This window comes from Cavia porcellus, unplaced genomic scaffold, assembly GCF_034190915.1.
Source record: "Cavia porcellus strain 051 isolate PalLab524CR breed Dunkin Hartley unplaced genomic scaffold, mCavPor4.1 scaffold_40, whole genome shotgun sequence".
In the NCBI taxonomy this organism is placed as follows: domain Eukaryota; kingdom Metazoa; phylum Chordata; class Mammalia; order Rodentia; family Caviidae; genus Cavia; species Cavia porcellus.
The window spans coordinates 555,340-581,185 of record NW_026947523.1 but is presented as its reverse complement, the minus strand read 5'-3'; the positions used below and the strand labels follow the sequence as shown (position 1 = coordinate 581,185).

The 25,846-nt window shown below is 60.7% G+C and overlaps 1 protein-coding gene across 4 annotated transcripts; it reads right to left on the bottom strand.

Moving 5' to 3' along the window:
* Nucleotides 1-302: 302 nt before the first annotated feature.
* On the bottom strand, nt 303-25,135 carry Plxnb2 (plexin B2). Of its 4 annotated transcripts, XM_063243861.1 has the most exons (39): nt 25,008-25,135; nt 16,090-16,141; nt 13,696-13,780; nt 11,437-12,532; nt 10,997-11,179; nt 10,786-10,914; nt 10,431-10,531; nt 10,195-10,321; nt 9,801-9,951; nt 9,086-9,200; nt 8,883-8,991; nt 8,698-8,805; nt 8,195-8,287; nt 7,747-7,828; nt 7,502-7,662; nt 7,281-7,429; nt 7,056-7,164; nt 6,736-6,872; nt 6,466-6,636; nt 6,013-6,142; nt 5,695-5,922; nt 5,431-5,607; nt 5,214-5,353; nt 4,981-5,081; nt 4,672-4,901; nt 4,402-4,583; nt 4,231-4,297; nt 3,956-4,102; nt 3,296-3,452; nt 3,081-3,181; nt 2,923-3,007; nt 2,579-2,733; nt 2,339-2,499; nt 2,114-2,261; nt 1,709-1,773; nt 1,484-1,559; nt 1,183-1,257; nt 966-1,109; nt 303-882 (listed from the first exon to the last, which is right to left on the bottom strand). In XM_063243861.1, the coding sequence occupies exons 4-38, from the start codon at nt 12,517-12,519 to the stop codon at nt 1,005-1,007; spliced, it is 5,538 nt and encodes a 1,845-aa protein (XP_063099931.1). In that variant the 5' UTR covers nt 12,520-12,532; nt 13,696-13,780; nt 16,090-16,141; nt 25,008-25,135; the 3' UTR covers nt 303-882; nt 966-1,004. The 4 variants fall into 4 exon arrangements, with proteins under 4 accessions (XP_063099931.1, XP_013009161.1, XP_063099929.1 ...); XM_013153707.2 differs by lacking the exon at nt 13,696-13,780; XM_063243859.1 differs by lacking the exons at nt 13,696-13,780; nt 25,008-25,135 and adding an exon at nt 23,587-23,768.
* Nucleotides 25,136-25,846: the final 711 nt, after the last annotated feature.

Sequence of the window (25,846 nt, the reverse complement as noted above, 5' to 3'; positions counted from 1 at the left end):
TCCGTTAGCAGAAACTGACCATTCAGATCAAGACAGTCCCACCTTCCAGGCCCTATCCACAGTCCAGCAGTCCATCCCAAGAGGGGGGCAGATGGGCAGCCATCAAGTCCCCCACAAGGCACCAGAGCTGGCTCAGTCCCCAAGCCCAGGCAGGCAGCTCTCCTGTCTGTCACACAGTGGCCACCCTAGAGCCAGCAGTGCCTGAGCAAGGAGGCCGAGAGCCACCGAGAGCCACCGAGAGCCAGGATTAGGGCAGGTGAGGACGACACATGGGCAGTCTCGAGACGAACCCAGCCAACCAACAGAGTGAAAAACACAGATGTAATGTGATTTACAATTAACAAAATTTACAAAAATGGATGAGGTGGTCCTGGCAGAGCTGGCCCGTGGGGGCCTCCAGACAGCCTGTCTAACAGGCCAAGACCAGGACTCCCAGTCTGCTGGTCCTGCTGGTCACCTGGGCCCCGACGTCTGACGTCCAGCTTGACCTTAGAGGTGGGGCCCAGCAGCCCTTGCACCCCGTGGGAGGCAGGTGAGGTCAGAAGGTATCGTACCGCTTTTCTTCCTCCTCCTCTCTGGCTGACAGGCAGACACTCAGTCCGGGAACTTGCCCTGGGGGCTGCAGGCACTCGACCCACCTTGGAGGCCAAGCCCCAGACATCCAAGGAGGGTGCTGGTGCTCGGGCAGGGGAGGCCAAGGCCCCACGACTCGCAGTGGCCCACTGTGGCCTTGTAAGGCACGTTTGGGAATCCTCAGGAGACAGAGCACAGCAATGCTGGTGCCACAGGAGGGCTGGTGCTGGAACCTGGGCTGTATTGCTCAGGAGAAAGATGCTGCCATCTACACAGGTGGGCCTGCTTCGTCCCATGCCTGAGGCGCCTCTGACGGGAGAGAAGCAACCTCAACCACAACACCAGGGCAGTGCATCCTGGGGCTACCCGCGCCACACACAGGCTTCACACACCTGCGCCTCGAGGCAGCACAGACAGTCAGAAGTCAGAGATCAGAGGTCAGTGACCTTGTTCTCCAGCGCAGCGGCAATCTGCTGCAAGCGGAAGGCCAGCTGCATCTTCTGGGCAGCAGGGTCCTCCTCCAAGGCATTGATGATCTGAAGAGGACACTGGTGAGACCACAGGCCCAGAAAGAGGCTGCCCATGTACCCGCTGGGATCTCAGACCCACCTCGTCATAGTACTTCTGTGTGTACTGGTAGAGCTGGTGCAGTGCCACCAGGGTGTTCAGGGAGTCTGTGTGTGCCTGGAGGACAACAATGTCACCAGCGTGGAAGAGCAACGGCTGGATGCATGGCTGCACGCTGGCAGCACAGCCAGGGCCTCACGCAGAGGGTGGACAGGGCTTTGAGCTGCTCCCCCACCGCAGCTCAGCCTCACACATGAACTCACTTCCCTCTCAAGATCTCAAACCCCACCAGCTCCACCCTCCCAGGTACTGTCCAGTGCCAGCCCTGCCGGGCTCTGCTCACCCGGGAAATCTCCGCCAGGTGTGTGTTCATGTCCTGGTCACTGACTTGCACCATCTGGCGGATCCCCTTGTAGTAACTACAGGGATGGGGACAGGGACAAAAGGGGCTGAGAGGCGCTCTGGCTAGGCCGGGGGGACCCCTTAGCTTCCCAAACCACCCACGCCTCTCCTGACTGCCAGGGTTGCTGGCAGCCAGCTGAGTCTGGAAGAAGGCAGGGGCACTCACTCCTCCACCATCTTCTTATAGGTGGAGATCTCCTTGGCGTACAGCAGCTTGTTGCTGGGAGAGTCCTGTGGGGGACACAGCCCAGTCATGCAGGGTCCACGCGAGGTGGGTGGTGTGGCCCCCCTAGATGCCCACAGCTTTCCTCAAGAAAACTACTTCCTACTTTCAAGCAAAACTCCCGTTTCTCCGCCTGTGTAAGCAGGGGGATTCCTGGCAGGCTGAGGTGAACAGCAGCCTGGGGTCAGCCCCACTTCCTTTTGAGCTGTGCAAATTCACATTCACAGCACACAGCTCAGGCCACACTCGCCTTGTCTCAGTCCGGACGCCCTGTGCTGTCCTGTGAACTCGCCTGTCTCGTCCTGTCCCCCTGCCCACCTGGCCCTGCTACACCCTGGCCCCACTCACGCGGCTCAGTTTGTGCTCCGTGCGTGTGCAGGCGTCCATGAAGGTCTGGGCAATGACGGACAGTGAGGCATCCACCACCTCATGCACGTGCACGTCGAAGATGAAGTGAGGGTTCTTGAGGATGTTCACCCAGAAGCGGAGCGGCAGGCTGCAGGCGCAAGGGGCGCAGGTGAGGGGCCGTGAAGGCTGGGACAGGCGGGCGGCGGCTCTGGGTGCACACCTCACCTGTTGGTTTTCCAGATGTGGATGGTATCTTCATCCCGGATGTCGTGCCTCTCCGCCTGCTCATCCAGAAAGTCGAAGAAATACTTGACCGCGGGAGGCACTGCGTGTCCAGGTGCTAGCACGCTCTGGAAGAAGTTGTCCACGAACTGCTGCAGTGTGCCCTGTGGGGAAAGGATCCACGTGAGCCTGCGCGTGGCTGCCCGCCACTCAGGTGCCCTTGCCCACTGCCCACACGCCCACCTTGACCGACAGCAGCCTTGTCAGGTAGATCTCGGTGATGGCCTTGGTCCGCTCCTTCTCCTTCACGCTGCCCCGCTTGGACTTGCCCTCCTCCACCTCATCAGTTGGCCTAACTAAGTGCCATACTCGGTTCTCCTCCTCTAGCAGGGCGTGGCCTGGGAGAGGCAGATGTGAAGGGTTGGCCAGGGGCAATGCCCAAGTGCAGGGAGGACTGGAGCCCATGCTTGGGTCCCGTGCTGGCCCAGAAGCTCGCCAGTAGGAGGCAGCAGAGGGTGCACAAGGTTCCTGTGGGTTTGGAGACTGGAAGGGCCAGGCAGGGGGCAGGGCAGGAGGCAGGGACTCACGCTCCCCAGGCAGGTCCTGCTGGCTGTCCTCTGGCTGCTGGGAGATGCCCACCTTGGACAGGATGAGGGTGGCTCCGTCCCGGACCTGGAGACACAGCTGTGAGGCCAGGCCTGATCCTGTTATGTGGGGACCTCCCCCATCGCGGCCCCACACTCACATTGTAATGCATTAAAGTGTTGATGCGCTTCCACCGGCCATCCCGCTGCGAGGTCAGGTCCAGGTCAGACAGGATCTGAGCCGTGGACCCAGGACGCCACTCTGGAGGACACAACCAACTTGTGGGACCTCAGGACACAGGTTGTCCACCTGGACCCCACCTTGATGCCATCTCTGCCACCCCCCATGGCCACAGCCATGTGCAGGCTCACGCACCAAGGACCACACTGTCAGGCTTGGGCCAGCAGGAGCAAGGCTGCGTGCGGTACACCTGGTCAATGATCTTCTCCTTGACCTGAGAGATGGTGTCGCAGTTGAGGACCTTGACCGGGATGGCATCGAGCCCTTCATCCTGCACAATCACGCTCACCGTCTGCCAGAGAACACAGGGTCAAGGCCTGTAAGTAGAGCTGCCACTCTCACCCCGCCACCCCACCCAACCCTGGCACCCAGGATGGCCCAGCTCTGTTCCCAAGTTCAGCAGAGTGGGGTGTAGCTCTGGGGGTCACATGCTCACAGACACCATCGTGCATGCTTGCAGGCCAGGGCTCTGGGCAGCACTTAGCTTCAGTCAGCACATTTAAGTCCCCTCTCCAGGGGAGTCTGCACCCTGCCCCAATCACAGATTAGGCACCAGCTGCCAGACAGGCTGGGCCCAGGGCCTTGCACAGGTAGGCAGTGCTCTGGCACTGAGCCCACATCCCTGGTCACAATCCTCCTGGCCTTGGCCTCCTAAGGGTTGGCATTGCAGAAGTGGGCCACCATGCCTGGCACTCGCCTCAGGTCTTGGTGCTGCTAGTCCTCAATGCTCTGGGTCATCCCATCTGACAGCAGGTGCAACCCCAGCCCTTGGCATGGCACCAGCCCAGGACTCACCAGGGGCACATACTCCACATCATCCCCCAGCAGCCCTGTGTCGTTGAGGGTGTACTTGGCCTTCTTCTGCACAGCATCCACTGGCCCCTTTTCTACCTGGTGTTTGATGGCCTTGAAGAGCTTGTACAGTGGCTCACCAGCACTGTCCTGGAGCAACAGAAGGTGCCCACGTGAGCAGGACTGTCCACCGGGACTAGGTGCAGCTCGTGGCACCAAACGGTGGGGTGCAAAGGTGCGGGCACAGCTCCTCCTCTCCCACACCCCACAGAGCCCACCTTGAGATACTGGTACAAGCAGATGGACATCCAGTTGGATAGCATCCTCTCCACCACTGTCTCGGACCTGGAAGCACGAAATGCCTGAGGCCCAGCAGCCCTTGCCACCACACACACACATTCTGGGTCCCCACCAGGCCTCCCACACATCCCCAGCCTGTGCCCACACACCTGCGCAGCATCAGCTTGGGGTTCTTGGCCACCACGTACTGCTCCATGAGCTCCAGGAAGAGCGTGCGCATGATGTCTGTGTAGTACTCCAGCTTCCCGTGCAGCGCCACGGTCAGCAGCGACGCGAAGTAGACCTTGGCGCGGGCCGAGAACTCCCGCTGGTTCTCCAGGGTGTGGATGAACTGTGGAGGTGCCGGGTCACAGCCCACTCCAGCACCTCAGGCCCTTGGGGGGCCCTGTGGACCTCACCCACACCACTACCCCACTCACATTGATGAGGAAGGACTTGCTGTTGAGCAGGTTGGAGAACTGATAGAGTGCCTGTTCCACCACAGGCCGCCGGGACTCAGGGATGTCCAGCTTGCCGGTGATCATGACGTCCTTGTCACCGTCCTTGGAGGGCAGGAAGAAGACTCGGTCGGTGTAGGTCTTGTAGTCCAGAGTGGGGATGCCCGCTTCATGCACATCATTCGTCTGGTCCTCCATCTCGATCATGAGGTCTGTGGGGGGAGGCCAGGTGAGGCACCTGAGGGGTCAGGTGAAGGGCGGGCGCAGCCCCCCCGCGCCCAGCACCCATACCCGTGAACTCTTTCTTGCATCGGTCTCGCACGCTCTCCTCCAAGCCCTCCAGCTGTGACTTGATCTTCTCGTACTCTCGCTCGGCCTGCTGGCTCTTCCTCCTTGGGGGCACAGAGAGGCTCTCGGATGCACCAGGGGTTGGCAGGAGCAGGCCAGCAGGGTGTGGGCAGCGGAGCCAAGGCAGGAAGGCAGAGCTGTCCAAGCTCTGGGCGGGGGGGATTGTGTCTACTCACCAGTAGCAGTAGACGGACACCACGATGACAATCACCATGGGTACGATGACCAGTGGCAGGATGAGGCTGAGTGGCATGTCACTGACACGTGTGTCATACTCCACGCGGCCCAGCACCCACTCCCGAGAACCAAACTTCACCTGCGCAGGAGAGAGCTCGGTGTGGGCATCATGGCAGGACCGACCCCAGCCCACGCCCTGCCTCTGACCCCACGCACAATGAACTCAGGCAGGTTGTGTGTTGTGTCTCGCTTCTGCCGCCGCTTAGGCGGGGGCTGCACCTCAGGGGGCTCACAGTATAGGTCGGTCTCTGTGAGTGTCTTCATGATGCAGCGCTCAGCACCCACGAAGGCCTCTGCCTCCTGCAGGGTCATTGCCTTGTTCAGGTTGGTGCCCTGGGAAACAGGGAGCAGGTCAGCCAATTGGGGTGGAAGCCCCCAGATCCCAGCAACCCCAGCCATGGCCTTCCCTGGTCTCCTCACCTGCGCGTGGATGAGTTTGTTGACCTGCTTCTTCACACCACCTGTGAAGTTCTCAAAGGTTGGGTCAGCCACATACTCGAAGGCACCGGCCTCGGTTCTGAGCAGGACACGGTGCCCATCCATCTGGATCAGCACCGTGAGGTTGTAGGCCTCAGGCTCCTCGGGGACAGCCGGGGACAGGAACACGACCTTGCTGTCATTGTAGAACACGTACTCAGTGCCTGTGACCTACAGGACGGATCAAGGCTGTCAGGTCCCTGCCAGGTTTGTTTTCAGGGCCACCACACACCGAGCCCTCCAACACATGCCCAGACCAACCGTTGCGCTCTGCAGGCTTCCAGCCTCCCGCCGCCGCCGCCAGGACTGCAGGGGCTCGGCAATGACCACCATGGCGAACTTCTGGATGAGGCTGAAGCCTTGGCCGGTGACACTGATGTTTCGGCCACCACTGTGGAGGGGGTGGTTGCTTGGGTTGGGGTTCCACTCAGTCAGGCCAGGCAGATACCTGGCCGGCTCAGGGCAGACATGGTGGCCAGGCACAGAAGCAGCAGAGAGGGCACTGTGCTCATGAATGGTTGTGTCACATCCAAGGCACAGAGCCACTTGGCATCCAGAGTGCACCCTGACCCAGCCAGCCAACTGACAGGAAGCCCACGTGGGTGCAGGGGTTTCAGGAGGGCTCCTCCTGCAATCCAGGCACTACACTCTCGGCAGGATCAGCAGAAGGCACCGGAGAGGTGCTGAGCACTTGTAAGGGATAAGGGGACGCACCTGACAAAGCTCCGCAGGGGCTCAAAGGTCCGCAGTACTGGGTTCTCACGGTAGGTGAAGGAAATGTCAGGGCTAGGCACCCGGGAGCCCCCGTAGGAGATCTCTAGAACCGTCTCACCCAGAGTGGGCTGGGGGCCTGTAACACACTGCAGCTGCTCCCCAAACTCAGTCCTGCAGAAGGAGGTGCTAGTCACCAACCTCAGCAGGCGAAGCGGGCAGACTCAGGCTCCCACCCCCAGGGCCAGACTGGGCAGGGTGGGCGACACCCACACTTCACAGGGGACACTGCTGAGGGTCACCCGCACGTCCTCCTTAGAGCCTGTGTCCAGGTGGGTGCCGCTGATGGTCAGCGTGGTGCCTCCTGCCTGTGGTCCTTGCTTTGGTTCCACAAGGTGAGGCTCAGGCTGCTGAAAAAGTGACAGGTATGCTGGGGTCAGCGAGAGGCAGCCTCAGGCTCAGCTCTCAACTGGGCTGCATCCAAGTGAGAGGCAGTGAGGCAGAGTGCCCAGTCACAGCCCCAGGGGCCAGGGAAGGTCCACTCACACGCGCTGTCCTGCCCGGAGTCCAGCCAGCCTGGGCCGGGCACTCACCTGGTAGGTGAACTGCACACCGGGTGGCGAGTGGCCGAGCTTCCCACTGACTTCTACCTCAACGCCCCCGGTGAAGGGCTCCTGCGCCGCCTCGATCACACACACGATGCTGGAGGGGACAGCGCCCATCGGTCCGTTGCCTGGGCACCCGACACCGTGCCACATCCTCGCTCACCCTTGGCCTCTCCACCCCACCCAGGCCCCAGGCCAGGGTGGCCTCCTCACCGGGTGGACACTGAGTACTGTTTCGGTTCAAAGGTGCAGTTCTGACCGGCCACAGTGATACTCTTGACATCATTCGCTCTGATGCCCAAATTGGACCCGAGGATGGTGACGCGGATGCCTCCACCGAGTGGGCCCGTCTCCGGCTGGATCTGAAAGTGTTAGCTTCCGGTGAGCTGGCAGTTCAGGCAGGGTGGGGATGTGTGGATGAGCAGGGGACTCACCCTGGTGATGACGGGCGCTGGGCACTCGGAGGTGGCGTTGCTGCACAGAGTCTCGTACACACACCGGCTCTGTCCAGGGCACCACACACACTTATAGTCGGGGTCAGCCGCCAGGCACAGGGAACAGTCACTGCGACCAAAGGAGCAGTTGTAGAGGGTCACTGTGAAGAAGAGCACAGAGGTCAGCAGTGCCCAGCGCTGCCCTGCCCGCCACCCTCATGTCCTACCCATCCCACCCTACCCACCTTGGAGCCTGCTGTCAATGTTCTTATGGTAAGACTTGATGTACAGGTGCAGAGGCAGTGTCTCATTGGCATCGTGGGACAGCTGGGGGACAAAACACAAGGACACACGGCATTTCCTTCCCCGGCCCAAAGGGGTGTGCAGTTAGTGTCGCCAGGGCAATTACTGTATACCCACATCTTCCACATGGTCCCCTCACTGCACAGGGTCAGCAGGCGCCAGTGTGTGACCCAAGTGGAAGACTGTCAGATACACCACGTGGACACAAATGAGCTGCATGTGCCACTGCAGTGGAGGGGACGAGACTGCTGGTGACAAGGAGATGTACAGAGATGCACCAGGGCCTCAGGCTCCACCACAGCAATGCCCCCAAAGGATCTTGGAGGTCATGACTGCCCCCCACCCCACAAAGCTGGGGTCCAGGCCTACACTGCCTGTCTGGAGCTGTACCTTTGGGGTCCGAAAGAAGAACGTGCCTGCATCTTGCTTGGTCACTGGCACTTCGAATTTGAGCAGATCGCTGCCCACATACAGGGACGAGACCTGTGGACAGACCAGCCATGATATTCAGACAAGCTCGCCTCCAGAGCCTTGCTGTCCCACCCTCCTCTGTGCTCCTGGAGCTGGTGCCCACCTGGGCCCTCAGAGCCACTCAAGTCCCAGCTGTGTCTGCAGCGCCTCAGCGTGTCCCCAAGGAGTGTCTCCAGGGCACCTCCACCACCTGCGCCACACCTGCACCTATTCTCTGCCCAGCTGGCTGCTGGGTTTTTGACAGCCTGCACTAGTATGTGTGCTCAGACCCCCACAAAAGGCCCCACAGCCTCCTTTCCTCCCTGACCCCCAGTGCAAATTGACTCCAAGTGGGGGAGTGCAGGGGTGTGCCAGGTGCTGACACTAGGGGTGATCATGGCAAGCTCCCCAGTTGCTCCCCAGCAACTGTCCCTGCATCCCACCTTCACTGTGGGGTTGTCCAGGTTCTTGCCCTTGAAGGTCACGTCAGTTTCATGGTTCATGGGGATGACCAATGGCGTGGGGCTCAAGAATTGGGGACAGTTGTCCTCCTGGGGGAGCAAGGAGGGTCAGACACTGCTAGGCTGTGGCTGCGCAGAGGGCCCACCCCCACCCCTCTGGGCCTCACCATGTGGGCTCGGATGATGCTGCCCTCAGGGTTGGGCGAGGCCTCCCGGCACTCGTGGTATAGCAGGTCCCACTGGCAGGTCCAGCGGTTGCTGGCACAAGAGATACACCTGGGGCGAGGGGCACAAAGGGTGTGAGGGGCGTGAGGGGTGCGAGGGGTGCGCAAGGGGCCCGTGGGGCTTGATAGGGGCTCTGGAGACTCACGGCAGATTCTCCACCAGGCTCATGGCCTTCTGGCAGTCATAGAATGGGTACTGGTGGGAGGTGAGGAAGACATTGCCACGTTCAAAGAGGAGCTGGATGCTCACTGCCACGTGGTCTGTGGATGCAGTGGGGTGGCATCAGTGAGGGGAAAAGGAGGCCTGCGGGGGACAGGCAGGGACAGGTGGGGCCTGTAGAGGTGGAGCGAGCGGGACTCAGCAGGGCAGGGGCGGGTGCCCTGCTCAGGTGTCAGCTGCCTGGGCCTGGCTTGTCTTTTCCCCAGGGGCCCAGCTGCTTTGCACCTCTCTGCACCAAGAGGAGGGCAGCGGCTCCGCAGAGTCTGGGCAGGAGGCCCTGTTGGGTCCCTGCTCACGTCACTTAGGGTACAAGGGCACGGTACCTGCCCTGACCCACATTCAGGCTAGCCTCTGGGGACAGCCTAGCTATCTCGGGCAGGAGGAGAGGACAGCGACAGTGAGGAGCGGGTAATGCATGTAACAGGTGACCAACCAGGAGCCAGGCCACAGTGCTCAGGGAGCCCTCTTACTCTGGGGAGGGCACTAGTCACAGAGGCTCACTCCAGGGTGCCCCCACCCATAGACCATGTGGACCCCAGGACAAGCCATACATGGGGTCTACGAGGCTGGCACCCATGATTAGCAGAAGCACCCACGTGCTGGAAAGGGCACTGCGGATTGGGGGAGGGCAGGGGCCTCACCCTGGCCTGGCGGGGTGCTGGGTATATGCCTTGGAGAGATGCAGGTGACAGTGTCCCCATCTACGGCAGCAAGGTGTGATGACTCCCCAAAGAGGCACAACAGCTTGTCATCACTGCTCAGGGCTGGAAGGGGGCTGACAGTCAGCCGCACCTGAAGGATCAGGGGAGCAGCTGGCATCAGGACCCCGAGGGTCCCCAAACCCTCTGCCCAACTTTGCAGAGGGAGACCCCAGCTCCACTCCAGAGTGCCATGTTCTTCCTGCCCACTCTACAGTGGCCCGGGTGCAGGCTGGGAGGGTGATGGGCCAGAGTCTCCCTGGTTAGCCAGAGTGCGGGGGAGTGCCTCTCAGCCCTGTCCTCCCCTCACCCCATCCCAGCTCAATCCACCATGCACCTCTTTCTGTTCGCGCCGGCTCATGTTCTGAGGCTGAGTGTCCGTGATCTCCACGCAGGACTTGTCCCTGCTCCACAGCCAATGGGAGGCCTCCTCAGCACGCGGGCACTCAGTCCTCCTGGTGCACCTGTGAGGCAGGGCAGCCTCAGCCTTGGCATCCCTCAACTCCCCAGGTGGGATCTCAGTCTCCCCAGGACAGGCCTGTGTCTCCTGGGGGCCAAGGCCAAGGTGCTCACCGTCCCTCGACGACACACCAGCCACAGTAGGGGTCCTGGGAGTCCCGGCACTGCGCACAGGTTGGGTAGCTGAGACACTCCTGCACTGGCAGCCGGAACACCTGGGGCAGCAGGGCTGTAAGCAGGTGCACTGGACATGGGTCAGCCAGGGCTTCTGCAACCCTCCCTCTGTGGGTGCCTGCACCAAACCCCTTCACCACAACAAGGCACGGCAGGACCAGAGGGGAGGGTACAGTACCGACTCCAGACAGAAACAGAAACCACCGCAAAGACACAGTTGGTGGTGCTGGGCCGGCTGCCCCCGCTTCACAACCCAGGCTAGACCCAAGGGTCCCTAGCCAGTGCCTGGGCTGACCTTGTCCTGGGTCATGGCGTAGAGGCTGGACAGGTTTCCAGACAGCACCAGATCCTGCTTGATTCTCCTGTTGAGCTCCACGGGGATGGAGCCATACTCGGTGGAGGTGCCGTCTGGGGTAAGGTAAACCTGTGATGCGAGGGCAGGTATGTGGAGCAGGGCCTGGCACACAGGCAGTTGTGGGAGTCCCTGCCCCAGCACGGGACCTCACCTTAAGGATCCGGCCATCAGAGGTGCCTAGGAAAGCTACCGTATGACCATTCTCAGCAGTGACCGTCACAGCTGTCAGATTCAGGCCTCCGCGCTGCAGCACGGTGATGGCTTTAAGGCCATCCCGGCTGCCCAGCGGGTAGGGTAAGTGCTCTGAGCCGCAGGGGAAGTTCTCACTGGCGCCCTGCAGACCAGGATGTCAACAGTAGTCAGGGGTAAGGAGTGGCCTCCTTACTCCTGAGGTCCCTGCGCTCAGGCACACACAGTCCCACACATCCCCAAGACCAAAGGCCCACACGGCTGGCACCCTGTCCACTGTTCCCTGTTACATACACAGCACCCAGCATGGGTCTGTACTGCACCTGCATGTGCAGCCCTTGGGCCAACAGCATCACAACCAGCATGTGCCCATGCCCGGGTACGCAGAGAGAGGAGACATACCGCCAAGTGGCCACCACACTGGATGTCGCCATGGAAGGGTTTGTAGAAGATGTCACGGCCTGTGTCCCGGTTGCCTGTGTAGCAAGCACGACGGATGGACTCCATCTTGGCATGGACCTCGTCCAGGGGGAACAGGCAGAGACCAGCCCCAGGGCCCTTGCCACTCCGGCTGTCCCTGCTGAACGCAGCATACAGAACCCGGCCAGCACCAGGTGAGGCCAGGGAGGCTGCCAGGCAGGCACCGAAGGGAGAGCCCTCGCGGTCACTGGGGTCGCCTGGCTCCTGGCACTGCAGGTCCATCTCCACGTAGGAATAGTAGGAAGGGTCGTCCTTGCACATGCGTGCCAGCAGGGTGCGGTTCTGGGCTGGGTGCTTGTCCTGCTGGTTGAAGACGAAGAAGACGTAGCGGCTGTCCTCAAATGCTGCCACAAACTGCTGTGTGTTGGTGGACAGGTAGCCAGCCTTGAAGGTGGTATGGTCGGAGTAGGCCTCGAAGGCCTCCCTGCCCTCGGCCCGGTCCAGCAGGCGGGTGCTCACGATGATGCCGTTGTCGTGCGGCCCGTTGCCCTTGCCCACGAACAGCACTCGCTCTCCCCCCGGGTGTGTGGAGCTAACCAGCCCCACAGTGGCTACACTCTCATCATTGCTGGCCACAAAGGACTTCTCGCCACTGCTGTCCTCATAGAACAGCAGCACAGAGATGTTGCTCAAGGCCCGCAGGGCACAGATGCCCTTGAAGAGGCTGCCGCATACCACGAGGCGCTTCCCGGGTGGGTCAAGTAGCAGCAGCTGGTTGACGTTGTCGGTGTACACCGCCTCGTGGCACTGACTGGCCTCGATGGGCGGCGTGCATTTCTTGTTGTCCAGTGCAGGGCCTGTGAGGGCCTGCTGCTGGAGGTGCAGGTCTGCACTCAGCTGGTACAGTGCATTCACAGCCCCCACATACACCACCCCTGAGGCTTCATCCACTACCAGGTGATTCAGCTCTGTCTCGCTGCTGAACACGTCCTGCCTGCGGGGCCGAGGGCTCGTTCCCAGGCCCACCAGACCCAGGAAGGTCAGGGCCAAGAGCTGCAGCACCATGGCCCTTAACACCCTACAGGGAGAGACACAATCAGGGAAGCCCAAGGTCAGAAGCCAGGCCAGGGCTCACCGAACAGGAAACCCAGGACCCAGCCCCTCTCTTACCTTTACACACCCACACACACACCCTGCCTCGAAGGAGATCTTATAAAGGAAGCCCATTTTCCAGCCCTTCCCAACAAGCTATAATCTAACCTAGGGCCGGGAGGTTCTGGTCTCAAGGCAGTTGCAGGCCAGCCCCTAGGTGACAGACAATACCCAGAAGTCCTGAAGGTATTCAAATCTGTCCCTGGACCCAGAGAACGACTGGTCAGTGGCACGCACAGCGCCACACAGAACAGGCTGGCAGATGGACTGCAGCTGGTGACCAAGTAGAACACACCTGTGGTACCGGCCCTCCGCCAGGTCCTCCTATCCTGGGTGAAGCAGCACAGTAGTCAGGAACTGGAAACCCCTCCGCCCTGGCCTATCCTTCCCCCCAGGGCACAGCCTCAGGTGTAGGCACAAAATTAACCAGCCCCAAATCCACAAGGTCTCAAAGGAAGACCCTGGGGAGGGAAGAGATAGAGCCAGGACAGGTCCCATCTGTGCCCTTGGAGATGTGTGTGTGTGTGTGCGCGCGCGCGCGTGCGCGTGCGTGCACACACACACACCTGCACCGATAAGGTGTGGTGGGTGAGAAGGAAGTTAGTGCTGCTAAATCTGGCTCTGGGTTCTCCTAGGAGTAGCAGGTGAAGCCCATGAGCAGCCCCCTCAACTCAGGGGCAGTGGTATCTTGGGGAAACCTAACGGCGACAGGCAGAGCCTGTCCACGTCTAGACCCCTCGAGCCTTGGCAGCCCCAGGCTTTCCTGCTGGGAACTTCCTTCCGTCCGCCCTCTCCAGATGGCTCAGGGCGCCCTGCTCCTAGACCCACTGTGACCTTCTGCGTACACCTGTGCCTTTGTGGCTGGGTCCCCATGTCCAATCTGTCCTGCCCATGGTGACCCAGCAGAGCCAGGCCCTGATGGCAGCCTCCCCACCCTGTGCCTCAGAAGGCTCCGCCTTCCTGCAGTGCCACTTGAGACCACCCCCCCATGCTCCTCTTCCCTAGGAAAATAATCATTGTTTTGTTATCCATTAAAAGGTCTTAGGGAAAAAAACCCAAAACGCTATAGCTAGAAGTGGTGGAACACACCTGGAATTCCAGCACTCTCGGAGGCTGAGGCAGGAGGGCCATACATTCAAGCCCAGCCTGGGCGACTCAGTAACTTAGTGAGACCCTGTCTCAACATAGAAAGGGAAAAACTGGTTGGGAATGTAGTTCACTATTAAGGCCCTCGTTCAATTCTCAGTACTGAAGAAATAAATTTAAAAAATAAAAGTCATCAGCCTCAAATGTCAGAAACAACTTCACATCATTCATCCTAACGACAGTGGTTGCAGTGTGCACCACTGGTGGCTGACTGGTAACCTGGTCGTCGGCTGCCGCCGTGAGAGGTTTGGTATGAGCCAGGTTCTGAATGCAGTAACTTTCTGCTTTAAACTCACAACAGTCCTGTGAAGAAATTACTACTATGGGCCCACTTCTTGGGTGAAAAAACTGAGGCACAGAGAAAACAAACTTGCCTAAGGCAGCCTGAATGGTGTGGATGGGGTTACCAAGCCAACCAGCCTGTAACCACCTGTGACCACCACATTCTCTCCTCTGTCACCCCATGCTCTACCTGCTTCCTCCAGGAAACAGAAAAGAGCCCACTTCATCCCTGGCTAAAGCAGATGCTGAGGCCTGGGAGAAGCTGAGCTTGCTCCAACAGCCTGGCTTTTTCTCATGTACCTGCATCTCCCAGTGCAGCCTTCCTCCAAGCCTATGCTCAGGCCCCACCACGGTGCCCTCTCCAAGTCCATCCTGCACCTTTGCACTGACCACTACAGCCTCTTCAACCCTCCTGGGAAATGTAACTGAGAAATAAGCTTGCAGCCAACAAGGCTCTGCCTGACCGGCCACCACAGCAGAGCGCTGGGCTGCACTGGCCTCCTCTGCCAGGTGCTCCTGCTTCTACAGTCAGGGAGACAGTGCGGCACCTGCCCAGCCCAGGGTCTTCACCTCAGATCAGCCAGAGGCGTCTAGACCTGGTGGGTGACACGACCTGGAGCCTCTGATGGCTTGGAAGTGGCAGCAGAGAGGACAGTGCTGGGGGAGGGCAGATAACCCCAACCTTAACCCAAGATACAGCAACCAGGCCAAAAGACAATGGCTCCCACCAGAGACAAGAAGACTCCGCCAGCCCTGGGGTCTCAGGGTCATCCTCTCTGGCTCTGCTGTCTATGCCTGGAAAAGTGGGGCAGATGTTTCCCCGTCGCTCTGAGACTGCGCAGAGCCAGTATCTCTCCTGGCAGCACATCCTGCCCCCAGCCATCCCCAGAGTCTTCCGCCGCACCCCCGGCTGGCCCTCCGGGCTGCTCACCCGAAGTGCCCAGCTCCCCCGCTTGGCTCTGCTCTGCCTCCAGCTCTGCTCTGCGGCACAGGCACAGTCTCCTGCTCTGCTCTGCCAGAGCACAGGAATGAATGGAATGTTCTGGCCAGCGGGGGCAGGGCCAGCGGGGGTGGCGCAGGCAGTGGGGCACAGCTCCACCACACTTCCTCAGCCTCCTTCCCATCCAAAGGGGTCCCCAATACCACGAGGCCAGGACTGAACCCAGAGCTAACTGGGGACATCGTTGGCACCCCCTGCAGAAAAGCTCTTGCCCTGGGCCAGGGCCCCCAGCCACCTCCTTCCCTGACCACCGGCTCACACCCAGGACATTTGACCTACAGGGCCAGGGGAGGGTGACAAAGGTGACCTCCTCTTTTCTGACTACTGTGCACTTGACAGAGAGCCCCAGGGCCAGCACACCAGAGATGCCTAGCAAACAACCACCCACTGAGGAGGAAGGTCAGGAAAACAACTGGATCCTGACACCGACAGCCACAGGTGGGTTCTCCCCAGTGCCCCCAAGGTGAGTAGAGCAAGGCCCAAAAGGTCTTCAGGGCTGGCAGGAGAGACGGGTCACCTCCACCAGGTGGCAGCGCTCTTCTGCTTCACAAGGAAGGCAACAGGTGACCTCCAGGCCAGGCCAGGGAGCAAAGGGCACCCATCTGATGGCTAAGAGCCAGCAACCAGGCTGGCGCGGTGCAGGAGGCGCCAGGCACAGCCAGCTAAGCTTCCTGCCCGGTGTTCCTGGAATGAGGGCGGCAGCAGGCTTCCTGTTTTGAACTCGGCAGGGACCCTCACCAATGATGGGCCAGGTGGGGATTTCCTTGGGGCCCAGCTGCCCTCTTCCTGGCCAGAGCCTGGAGGTTCACTTCCAAGAAGCCACACAAATCCAGCCATCTGCGGTACAGACAGCTTGCGGACAGTGCCCTGCCCTTCTCCCTCTCCACTCAACATTCCCAACTCTAGTGTTGCAGAGCCAGTGCTCAGCATCCAGCCCATCCGCACAAGCAGGCATTCAGCACCTCGCCCTATATGCCCGTCCATCCAGGCCACAGGACCAGATGGAGCCTCATGGACACCACAGCGGTGGCTTGCAGCACACCTGCACCACTCACCGAGGCTTCGGCGTGCAGCTCAGTCTCTGCTCCAGGTCTACATCGAAGCTCTCTAGGAGGCAAAGGGACTGTGTCACACCCGAGGGCTGCCAACCTCTACCTGTCCCTGGCTCCCAGGAGACCCCACCTGCCTGTTTCCCCATCCCAGACACCTGTAGAGCTCCAGCCTGGCCCTAAAACAGGCACATTCACTTGGCGTTGCCAGAACTGGACCCTGCACTTCCCTCTCTTCTTTGTTCAGAGACTGCTTCCTTTTGTTACAAATCTCTTGGTTTGGTCTGCTTGCTTAAGCTAGGTCCATGTAATCACTCTGAGTGGAACAACTGCTTTCTGAAACCATGCATACCTATCACCCCCAATTCTACTTACTAGCTGTGTGACCTTGGACAAGTTACTTAACTTCTCTGTGCCTCATTTTTCCATCTGTGAAATGGAGACAGGAATGGTGAACTACTCCCAGGGGCTTGCAAGGACTAATGAATTCATTCATGAAAAGCCTGAGAGTGATACACTGTAGCCTTAGCAATACAGCTTGTATTCTCTCACACTCCTTGTATCCGTTTTTTTTTTGTTGTTGTTTTTGTTTTTCTTTTTTTATACACTCCTTGTATCCTTACTGGAGGAACCATCCACTTCTGTCTGCAGAGCCTCACAGACGGGGTGCTTCTCAGTGTAAAGCAAGGCAGCAGCAGGGAGAAACTAGCAGTCCCTAGTATCCCACCAAAAGGGGTCCCACAGAGCTGTTGGGAGGCCGGGGCTCCACCAGACTGCACAGCCCAGACCCAGGCTGCACCCACAGCGAGTCCAAGCGATCAGCAGGGTGGGCATCACACTGCTGCGTAGTTCCTCCAGCTCTGGGTGAGCAGAGCAGAGTTAACCCAGCCAAGGCTGCAGGAACAGGGGAGCGGGAGTCCTTTGACCCTGACACTCAGACACTCAACACTGCCTTTGTCAAAGGAGCTCTCAGGCTGCTCCTCTCAAACACAGCAGCCAAAATGCAGGACAGCATCCTGCCTTATGGAGAAGCAGCCCCATGGGAATGCAGGGACCTGCCTGGCCTCGGGGTTGTCACCAGTGGAGGAGGTTGCTCAGGACCTGGGCCACAGACGCAGGCCCTTCACAGCTACGAGGAAACAGCTTCACCTGGGCCCACACTCCCGACAACAGAGCAGCCCACTGACCTGACAGGGCCTGCCACCCACCCTCGCCCGAAGGCAGGTGTGCCAGGCCGCCTGCCACCCCCGTCCCTGCCCTGGCCCCTCCTAGGTGCTTGTGGGGGAAAAGCCAGGGGTTGCTCCTCCATGACAACAAAACTAGGACCTCTCTCCTCCTTCACAGCCGGCCCTGCCCTCCTGTCCCATATCAGGCTCCACTTTCTGCATTCGGAGGGTCCCTCTTCACCCCAGATGGGACTGGCAGGGGGTGGCTGTGGCACAGCCCATCCAGGGCCAGCCTCTGCAGCCACACTGGCATGCTCAAATCCTGGCCTTTCCATGTCTAGCTGGCTTTCGCCTATGTATGAAGTCACTCTGGATCTGTTTCTACATATGTAGCTTGGCCGGTAATAAGAGCAGCAGTAAAGGCTTCGACCCATTCTTCAGAGCCCCGACACTCTCCCTGAGCAGTCCTCTACGATTCGTCCTCTGTGATCATCTCAAGAGCCTCTGTGGGCATGATCTGGACAGAGTCATGACCCGGAGGAGCTGAAAACATGGACCCCACACCAGGTCCCAGAATTCCAACCTCCCCTACCTAAACTCCCCAACCAGTGCAGCAGAAACAGAAGACTGCTCCCATTGCCCAAAGCAGCTGAAGAAGGGGTCCCTACTCCAAACAGACCATGGGCCAGGGGTGGTCCAGAGGGCACCTCCCACAGGGTAAGGAGGGGGCTCTCTCTGCATCTTCCTGCAAATACAGACCGGGATATTTCTTAACACCCAAATCAAGCCTGGGCAGAGCAGACAGTCCCCCCCCCCCCGGCTGGCAGGCTGTGGGCAGGAGGGGAACCAGGGAGAGCCCAGGTGGGGGTCCAAGCACAGCAGATGGAGCAACAAGACATTCCTGCTGGTCAGGACCGGCGGGCATGGGTACTGCCCTCCTCCTCAGCAATAGCAGGAGTAGCACTGTGAGCCCTTTTCAGGCTCCACAACTAGGAGACACAGGGCCTGCCTTCGGGCCCGAGGTGGAGGCCCTGCCAGGCAGGATGGGTGCCACCACCCCAAGACAGGCTGCAGCAGCAGAGGTCCACGAAGCGAGGGCGCCAGGTCGCCAAGGCCACCACGGAGAGGCCTGCCCCCCCCCCCCCCCCCCCCGCAGCTGTCAGCCAGGAGGCGGAGCCTCAGCCCTAGCCGAACATGCAAATCTGCAATTAGCTGGAGCGTTAAACAAATCAGGAGAAACAAAACAACCAGGGCGCAGGCAAATCCAAGCCTCTGCTGTTTTCAAAACAAGCCCAAGGGAGGGGCGCGGCGTCTGCACGGAGCCTAGTCTCAGTCACCACACAGCTGGGGACAGAGGCCCTGGACAGACAGGGCTGGGACCAGCCAGAAGGAGGCGGGAGATCAGATCTGCTCGAGGCCCAGCCTCATCCCTTCCCAGACAGACCCAGCGACAGGTAGCCCCTCCATACCCCCACCTACCTGACCACCCCAAAGCACCACAGGCCTACACCTGGAGGGAACACGTGGACCTTGGCTCCTGGCGCCAGCTCACCAGAAAACAGGCAGGTGGGAGCCTGACCCTAGGTAATGATGACAGCAGTGGCCAGTCAGGTGCACAAGAGTGCCTTCCCTGGGGACTCTCACCTGGTGCCAGGCACAGCGAGTGCAAGACCCACCATCACCTACCGCGTCCCGGGCTGGGGAGGGAGCAGGGGCAGCTCCGCCCCACCAGGTCGATCCCAGCCTCCAGCCAACCAGCTACAACCCCGCCCCCATCTCTGGGAGACCTGGGATCCCAGGCCCCCACTGGGGCACCACCCACCAGACTTCCAGGCGAGGACGGAGCTCTTCAGGCAGGCGGTGCAACCCAGGGAGCAGGGGTGTGGCTCAGGGACACACAGAAGCCCAGCCTTCTGGGTCTTGCGTCAGCACTGAATTCCTGCAGGACTGGGCCAAGGTCCCAACAGGTAGAGTATGCAGCTACCCCTTCCCCAGCAGACCTGGCCCTCCCGAGGTGGGCTCCTATGTCAACCTCCCCCCAAAGTCTGGGCTGTGGGTCTAGCATAAAGTCACCCGACGCTGTGATGTCGCCCTGCTCCAGCGTGTCCACCTTCTGATGCCCTCCTCTCCGGCTTCCAGGCCACCTCTCTCTGAGATCCAAGGCCACCAGTATCCAAGATTTTCTCATCTAGCCCTAGTCCTCAGGTGCCCACAGCTCGCTGGGCAGAGAGCCCAAGGGCATCTACCCTGCCCCCTCACTCTGTGCCAATGGCAGCCTCTATATGTGGGTGCTCCCAGCGCCTGTGTCACTCTTGTCTGCAGGCCAGACCCCACTCTGCACATCCAGAACTCACTTGACCAGCAGAATCACCTCTCTCCCCACTAACCACCCGGTCCATGATGCCAGACACCACAGTGTCCTGCCTGGATGTGGCTGCACCCCCTCAGCTGCCCCCTGCTCTCCTGACTTCCAGAATCAAGGCTCTGATTGCCACACCCCGTGAGGACCCCAAACTTGGCCAGATGAGGAAGGGCACAAATGGGTCCTGCTGCCACTGCCAGGGGACAGAGGGTTAAACATAAAAATGACAGAAGAGGGGCTGGGGATTTAGCTCAGTGGCATAAGCACCTGCCTTGCAAGCAGGTGGTCATGAGTTCAATCCCTGGTACCGATAAAAATGAAAAAGACAAAAAAAAAATGACAGAAGAGTCCAGACAGCTGCTGGCAGCAGAGGACTCCTACTGAAGCCCCTCACCTCCCCAGCCCTAAGCTGGCTCTGATGTTTGTCCTTCCCCACTAGTCACCATTCCCAGGCCCCCCAGCTGGCTGGTCAGAGAGCGTGGTGTACTAGCTGGATGCTACCGCAGGGGCAGCTGAGTCCCATGGAGGCTGTTGCTGGCCCGGATCCAACCCACCTGGAGCCCCCTCTGGGACTTGGTGAGCAGGAGGAGCTTGGGTGGGAGGTATGGGGGAGAGGGAGCCTCTGCCTCAGCCAGTGAGGAGCCAGCAAGGCCTGTAATCTCCTCGTCAGCCTGTCAGTGCCTCTGCGGTCATCCCGGCCCTGCCTCCCCATCCCAGCGGAACCCTACAATTAACTCAGGGCACCTTGCCAAGCCTGGGTGCCAGCCACCGTACACGTGACCACACATGTGCAGGCACACATGTGTGCAACTAGGCCAGGGGGTGCTGCCAGCAGGGGGCCTGTCCCAAAATCTGTCCTCAGGACACAAAGCCCAAGGAATATCTTCAGACTCTGGCACTGTGGGTAAGTGGGTCAGTGCTAGGTCAGCCCAGGTTACCCAGCAGGCTGCAGAGGCAGGCAGGGTCACTGGCTTCAAGGGGCAAGAGGCAGAGGTGGGTACGCTGGGCCAGTAGGGCAGTGCGATGCTCCTGTATCTCCTTTCCAGGCTGAGCCAGAAGCCTACGGGCACACAGTACTAATCTGGGTGCTATGCAGGTCTGGAAGGCAGAGAGGCTGAGTTTTCCCTATGAGGAAATCCCCAACTTAGAGTGGGGACATGGGAGCAGGCAAGTGCCTGGCCTCTCCATGATGTGCCCACGAGGGAGCCCATCCCGTTCCTCCACTCAGTCCTGCTCTGTTTATGGAGGAACCTGGACAAGAGGGACCTGGCCAGGGGCCTGGGCTTCTGGGCTCTGAGTAAGGAGGGACTGCGCCAGAATGGAGGGCTTGGCAGGGAACCAGCTGGGTCTCCTGGCCTTTTCTCTCCCTCATCCTGACCGCCTTTCTGTCTCCTGAGGTCCCTTAGCACAGTCCTGCAGTCAGAGGCCAGGAGGCAGTTGGGGGACCAAGTCGGAGCCCTGCCCCCGCTCCCACCCACCCCCAGCTCAACTCAAAATAACTTCTCCACCAGCTGGGCCGGAAAGGACTGCCCCAGGATCACGCGGACAAGGCTGGGGCAGACAGTGGGCCCAAGCAGGGTTCCTCTTCTCTTCTGTCCCAGGCAGCTGCCACGTTCCAGACAAAGGGCACAGAGCTGAACTCAGCATGTCCCTCACCCTCACTGTCCTCCATGGCACCCACCAACTCTGAGAACATGGAGTCGGGTGGACGACAGAGCCCCTTGCCACCCACTGGTTCTTGAACCTCCAGTAGCCCCATGCCCCACCCCACGACACAACCACCCCCCACACACAGCAGAGCCATACTTGTGCTGGGCTGACCTCAGATCCCAGCTGTGGACCGGCTGGAGAGTCCCAGATTGACATGTGCTAATCACAGAACAGCCTGTGCCACACCTGCAGCCTTCGGCACATCCTGCTCTAGCCTCCAGGGGCCCTAGAAACAGCCTTGGCCTTCAGCACCCAGGGTGGGGTTGGGGTCCAACAGGTCCCACAGTCTCCAATCCCACAGCGAGCATGCTGGCCCAAGGCTGAGGACCAGAGAAGGTGGCCTGCCTGGGATGCACCTAGCTCTGCCCAGGGTCAGGCAGCCAGAGCCATTCTGGCTGAGGGAGAAGCCCCTGGGGGCTGTGTTGACACAGGTGGCCTTCTGAAAGGCAGACATGGACATCAGAGTTTTTCCACTTCCTTTTGCCAAGGGCAACCTCCGCCCAGGTGATGTCTCTGCACCCAGACAGGAAATGTCAAGACTGGGCTGCAGAGCTTGCTGGACTGAGGGCAGGGTGGGGGCAGAGCTGCGCCTGTACCTCAGGGCTTCCCCTCCTGGGCTCCAGGCCCTGTGCCAGGTCACAGCTGGAACCAGATGGGGAGAGATCAGAGACCTCAGAAGGCTGAGGAAAAGAGGATGTGGGTACCTGGCGGGCCCCAAAATCCACCATGCCCTGATCCCAGTCCAGGTTGAGCACCCAGGCCCATGGGACCCCAGGCAGCTCAGATAGTCCCCAAAACACCCCAGGGTAGGCCAACACCCTCCTAGAGAAAGGTAGAGGTGGCTCAGGCTCAGAGCTGCATGTGTGAGGACTAGAACACAGAAGGGTGAGGAGACAGTGACAAAGGACAGGAAACATCAACTCCACTCCAGGTCCAGCTTGGGCCCTGAACAGGAACCTGTCACTGAGGGGTGGACAGACCTGAAGTAGCCTGCTCCACCCTGCCTGGCTTTCTGGACTCTCTGGGGCCAGAGTCCAGTCACTGTCACACATAGCAAAACAAGCGAGATCCCAGGAGGGAGGGCACAGGGGCCCAGCCCAGCCCTGCAAATGCTAGGCAGGGAGGGCTGAGGCAAGCCCAGGGCAAACAGGCAGGGAAGGCGGGAGGGCAGAGTCCCCACACCCCAGGAGCGGGAAGTAGCAGCCTAGGGAAGTAGAACCAAGGAAGGGGAGACAGCAGAGGAAACAACAACACTTGGTCTGAGAGATTTTTCATTTTTCAAAGGTTTGCTACCGGCCCCAGAAGCTCAAAGCCCTCGCTCAGTTAAGGGCACAGAATTACTTCTCTCTCCTATAATTAGTCAGAGATCTGGCCCTGCCCTACCCTCAGCCCCACCCTTAAAACAAATAGCCATTACCCCCAGGAAGGCTCTGCTTGCCCCCACCCCATCTAATCACCTACTTTCACAAACCCAAGTTCACATCACCAGAAGGGAAATCCAAGATGGGGTGAGGAGGGGCTTCCTCAGCCCCCTCCATAGGCCTGGCTGGGGTCAGAGTTCTGATCTGCCCACCTCTTTCTGCAGCTCTCACAAGACAGACTCAGGGCAGGAGAAGGCCAAATGGAAGAAAAGCTTTCACCCTGCACCCCGGTGGACAAGGCAGGAGGCCTAACACAGGGTGAGGAACCAGGGAGCAACACAGGTGAGCACTGCCCACTGGCACCAGGGCAGCCCTCCCAGGTCACGCCCAGCCAGGGAGGATGCCAGATCCCCTCCTACCAGTGCCCCTGTCTCTGCCCATGGCTGCAAAGGGACCAGCGGTACTGGGCCCAGGGTATGGGCACCAGGCAGGGGACAGGACATGGTGATGTTCCCAGAAAGACTTACAGGGGAGGGGTGCCATATGGACCCCTCCCCAGGCTGCCAGCCCACCCGAGTGCCTTCCAATCCAATCTCTTCTGCTCCACTGGCCTGGGCCAGGGCCAAGCCCCTGGGCTCCCTGCACTTGGACTCGGCTGAGGCTCCATCTCCCCAGCGCAGTCTCCACATGGCAGCTGGGCAGCCACGAGACCCCAGCAACACCCCAGATGGTACCTCCCAGGGACCTTCTCTGGCCTCCGCCTCCCTGCTGGAGTAAGGGATACATGGGCAAGTCCTGGGCTGGGCTTCCGTGGGTGGCTGGTCCGGGAGCCATCAGAGAGCAGGAGGAAGGCCTGAGGCTCAACTCCAGGAAACCCCAGGATGAACCTAGGCAGCCGACCCACCAGGTGTCCTAGGTGTGTCCCTGATCCTGGATCCAAGGGTAGATGTGAGAAGACCCCAGGCTGGGGACAGAGCACACAGTGCCCCCCTCCCTGGCTTCTCTCAAGAGATTCCAGGACCAGAGAGGGCCTACCGGCCAGCCCTAGGATCCTCCCCAAGCCAAAGGTGACACATCTCCGCCCCCTCTGCTGCCAACCGGTCTGAGCAGCATGGGAGGTACGGAGCTGCCCAGACTTGTCTGTCCCTCCCTCCTGGGCTCTCAACCCACGGCCCGGAAGTGGATCCCTCTCCCACGGCCGCAGGCGCCCCTCTCCTCCCCTCTCGGGTGGCTGGACACGGCTGGATAATCCAAAATAATTCCTTCTTGGCAGGCGGCCGGCAGGGGAGGGGGGGGTCGCATTCCAAACCCTTGTTTTTCTCAGCAACTTCCCTCTGTTCCTTGGGAAGGAACTCCTGGCCAGATCTCTGGCCTCCCGTGCCCAACTGACAAGGGTGGGGGTCCTGGACCTGCCCAGCCCACTGCTTGCTCTTCCTCTTCTCTAGCGATTTCTGTACAACCTACTAGTAGCTGGCACACCACTGCAAGCACCCCCACGTGGACCCTATCTTCCTAGGGCCCCTGCCTGGACCAGGACCGGGCAGCACATGGGCATGGGCTGAGCACCCTAAGGTGGTGCGTCCCTGGTGCCCACTCAGGCCGCCTATGTGAGGTGGGGTGGGGGCGAGGCAGTTCAGCTTTAAAGGGCTCAGTGACAAGTTGAAGTTAGAGATTAAAGAGCGCCCAGAAGTTTCCAGGCTTTGGGGCCTGGCTTTGCCCCCAGCGTGACTTCCACACGGCCATGGTGGCCAGACAGACCCTATCCTTCCCTTTCCAAAAGGCTGAGAAGAGTTCAGTGACGTGGCAGAAAGCTCCAAGGCTCTTGAGCTCTGAGTTCCCCCCTACCCAGGGAGAGACGGGACTTCCCAGCAGCTTGACCAGAGGTGGCCCAGGGCCTCATTGTGAAGCTGCGGGGTGGGCAAGGACCAGCAGGTGGGCAGCACGATCGCCCAAGTCTAAGACTCGCTGGATCCTGGGCGCCCACAGACACAGCCAGGGCCGTGACTATCCCAGCGGGCGCTGGGCAGTCCAGTGCTGATATGCAGGTCTTCTGCGCCCCTGCTCCCCACACCGGTACTGGGGCTGCGCGGCCCAGCGAGGCCCTGGGAAAGCCCCGGCGCCGGAGATTGCGCGCTGGCCCAGCAGGGACGACGCCCCCGCAAGAGGCTGGCCAGGGGCCCCCAGACAGGCAGGACCCCGCCCGCCCTGGACCCCAGAGTCCCGGATCCCCAACCCCAGGCCGCGCCCTCCGCCCGACAGGCGCGTGGACACGGGGACATCGGCGCAGCCCCGGCCCGCGCCGCCCAGCCCTCGCCCCCGCGGTACCTGCACGTCCGCCGCCGAGGCTCGATGGCGCCCGGGCCGAGCTCGGCGCTGCGCTGTGGCCCGCGCGGCTGCCATGGAGACGGGCCTTTGTGTGGCCGAGGAGGGGCCGGAGCGCGGGAGCCGCCGGCCCCGCCCCCGCCGGGAGGAGAGAGGCGGGAGCGCGGGGGAGGGGAGGGGGACGGGTCGGTGGGGGAGGGGAGAGAGAGCACGGCGGTGGGGTGGTGGGGCACTGGGGAGGGGGGGCCCGGCTCTGCCCTGATCCCCGCGCCCTCTCGTCGGGCGCCCTGCGGCCTGGCACGAGCTGCGACGCCTGGAGTTTGCGCTTGGTAGCGCCCTCCCAGCCCCACCAGCCCTGCGAACCTGGGCGCCACCTGAACGGGAGCCCCCCAGCACTGAAGTCTCTTTGAGGGGTTCCGGGCCTCGCAGCTCTCCCAGGAGCTTCCAGGGAAGGGGGCGCCTGTAGCACCCTCAGTCCCTGTGCATCCTCGCTCCCGGTTGCTTTCCGCCTGCACCCTGGGAATCCTCAGACCTCAGTGTTAAGCAGGACAAGACCTTGCAGGAGGTCCCTCTTTTGGCCTTCCAGCCCCCACACTCGGGCCCTGGACTTAAGAAGACGCGGACATCCCTCTGCGTTCCTCCTGGACCCTTCCGCGGCAGCACAGAGTGGGAGCCCAGGGTCAGCCCTTGGGCTTCCCTTCCACCCAGAGCCTCTGTGGGTGCCCTTCTCCCAGGCCTCATGCTTCTCTACTTCCCCCACCTCGGCTGCCCCGAGTGGCAGCCTTTTGCACACTTCACAGGCCACTGCAGCCGGGACCAGCACATCGACCGGCACATTCGTT

What these genes read in the sequence shown, in the direction of transcription:
- Plxnb2 (XM_063243861.1), bottom strand. Translation starts at nt 12,519, where the DNA reads ATGGTGCTGCAGCTCTTGGCCCTGACCTTCCTGGGTCTGGTGGGCCTG. An exon ending in GCCGGCGCGAACAGAAAGAG is followed by an intron (nt 9,952 to 10,194) that starts GTGCATGGTGGA and finishes CTGATCCTTCAG; the next exon opens with GTGCGGCTGACTGTCAGCCC. An exon ending in CAGCGCCCGTCATCACCAGG is followed by an intron (nt 7,430 to 7,501) that starts GTGAGTCCCCTG and finishes TAACACTTTCAG; the next exon opens with ATCCAGCCGGAGACGGGCCC.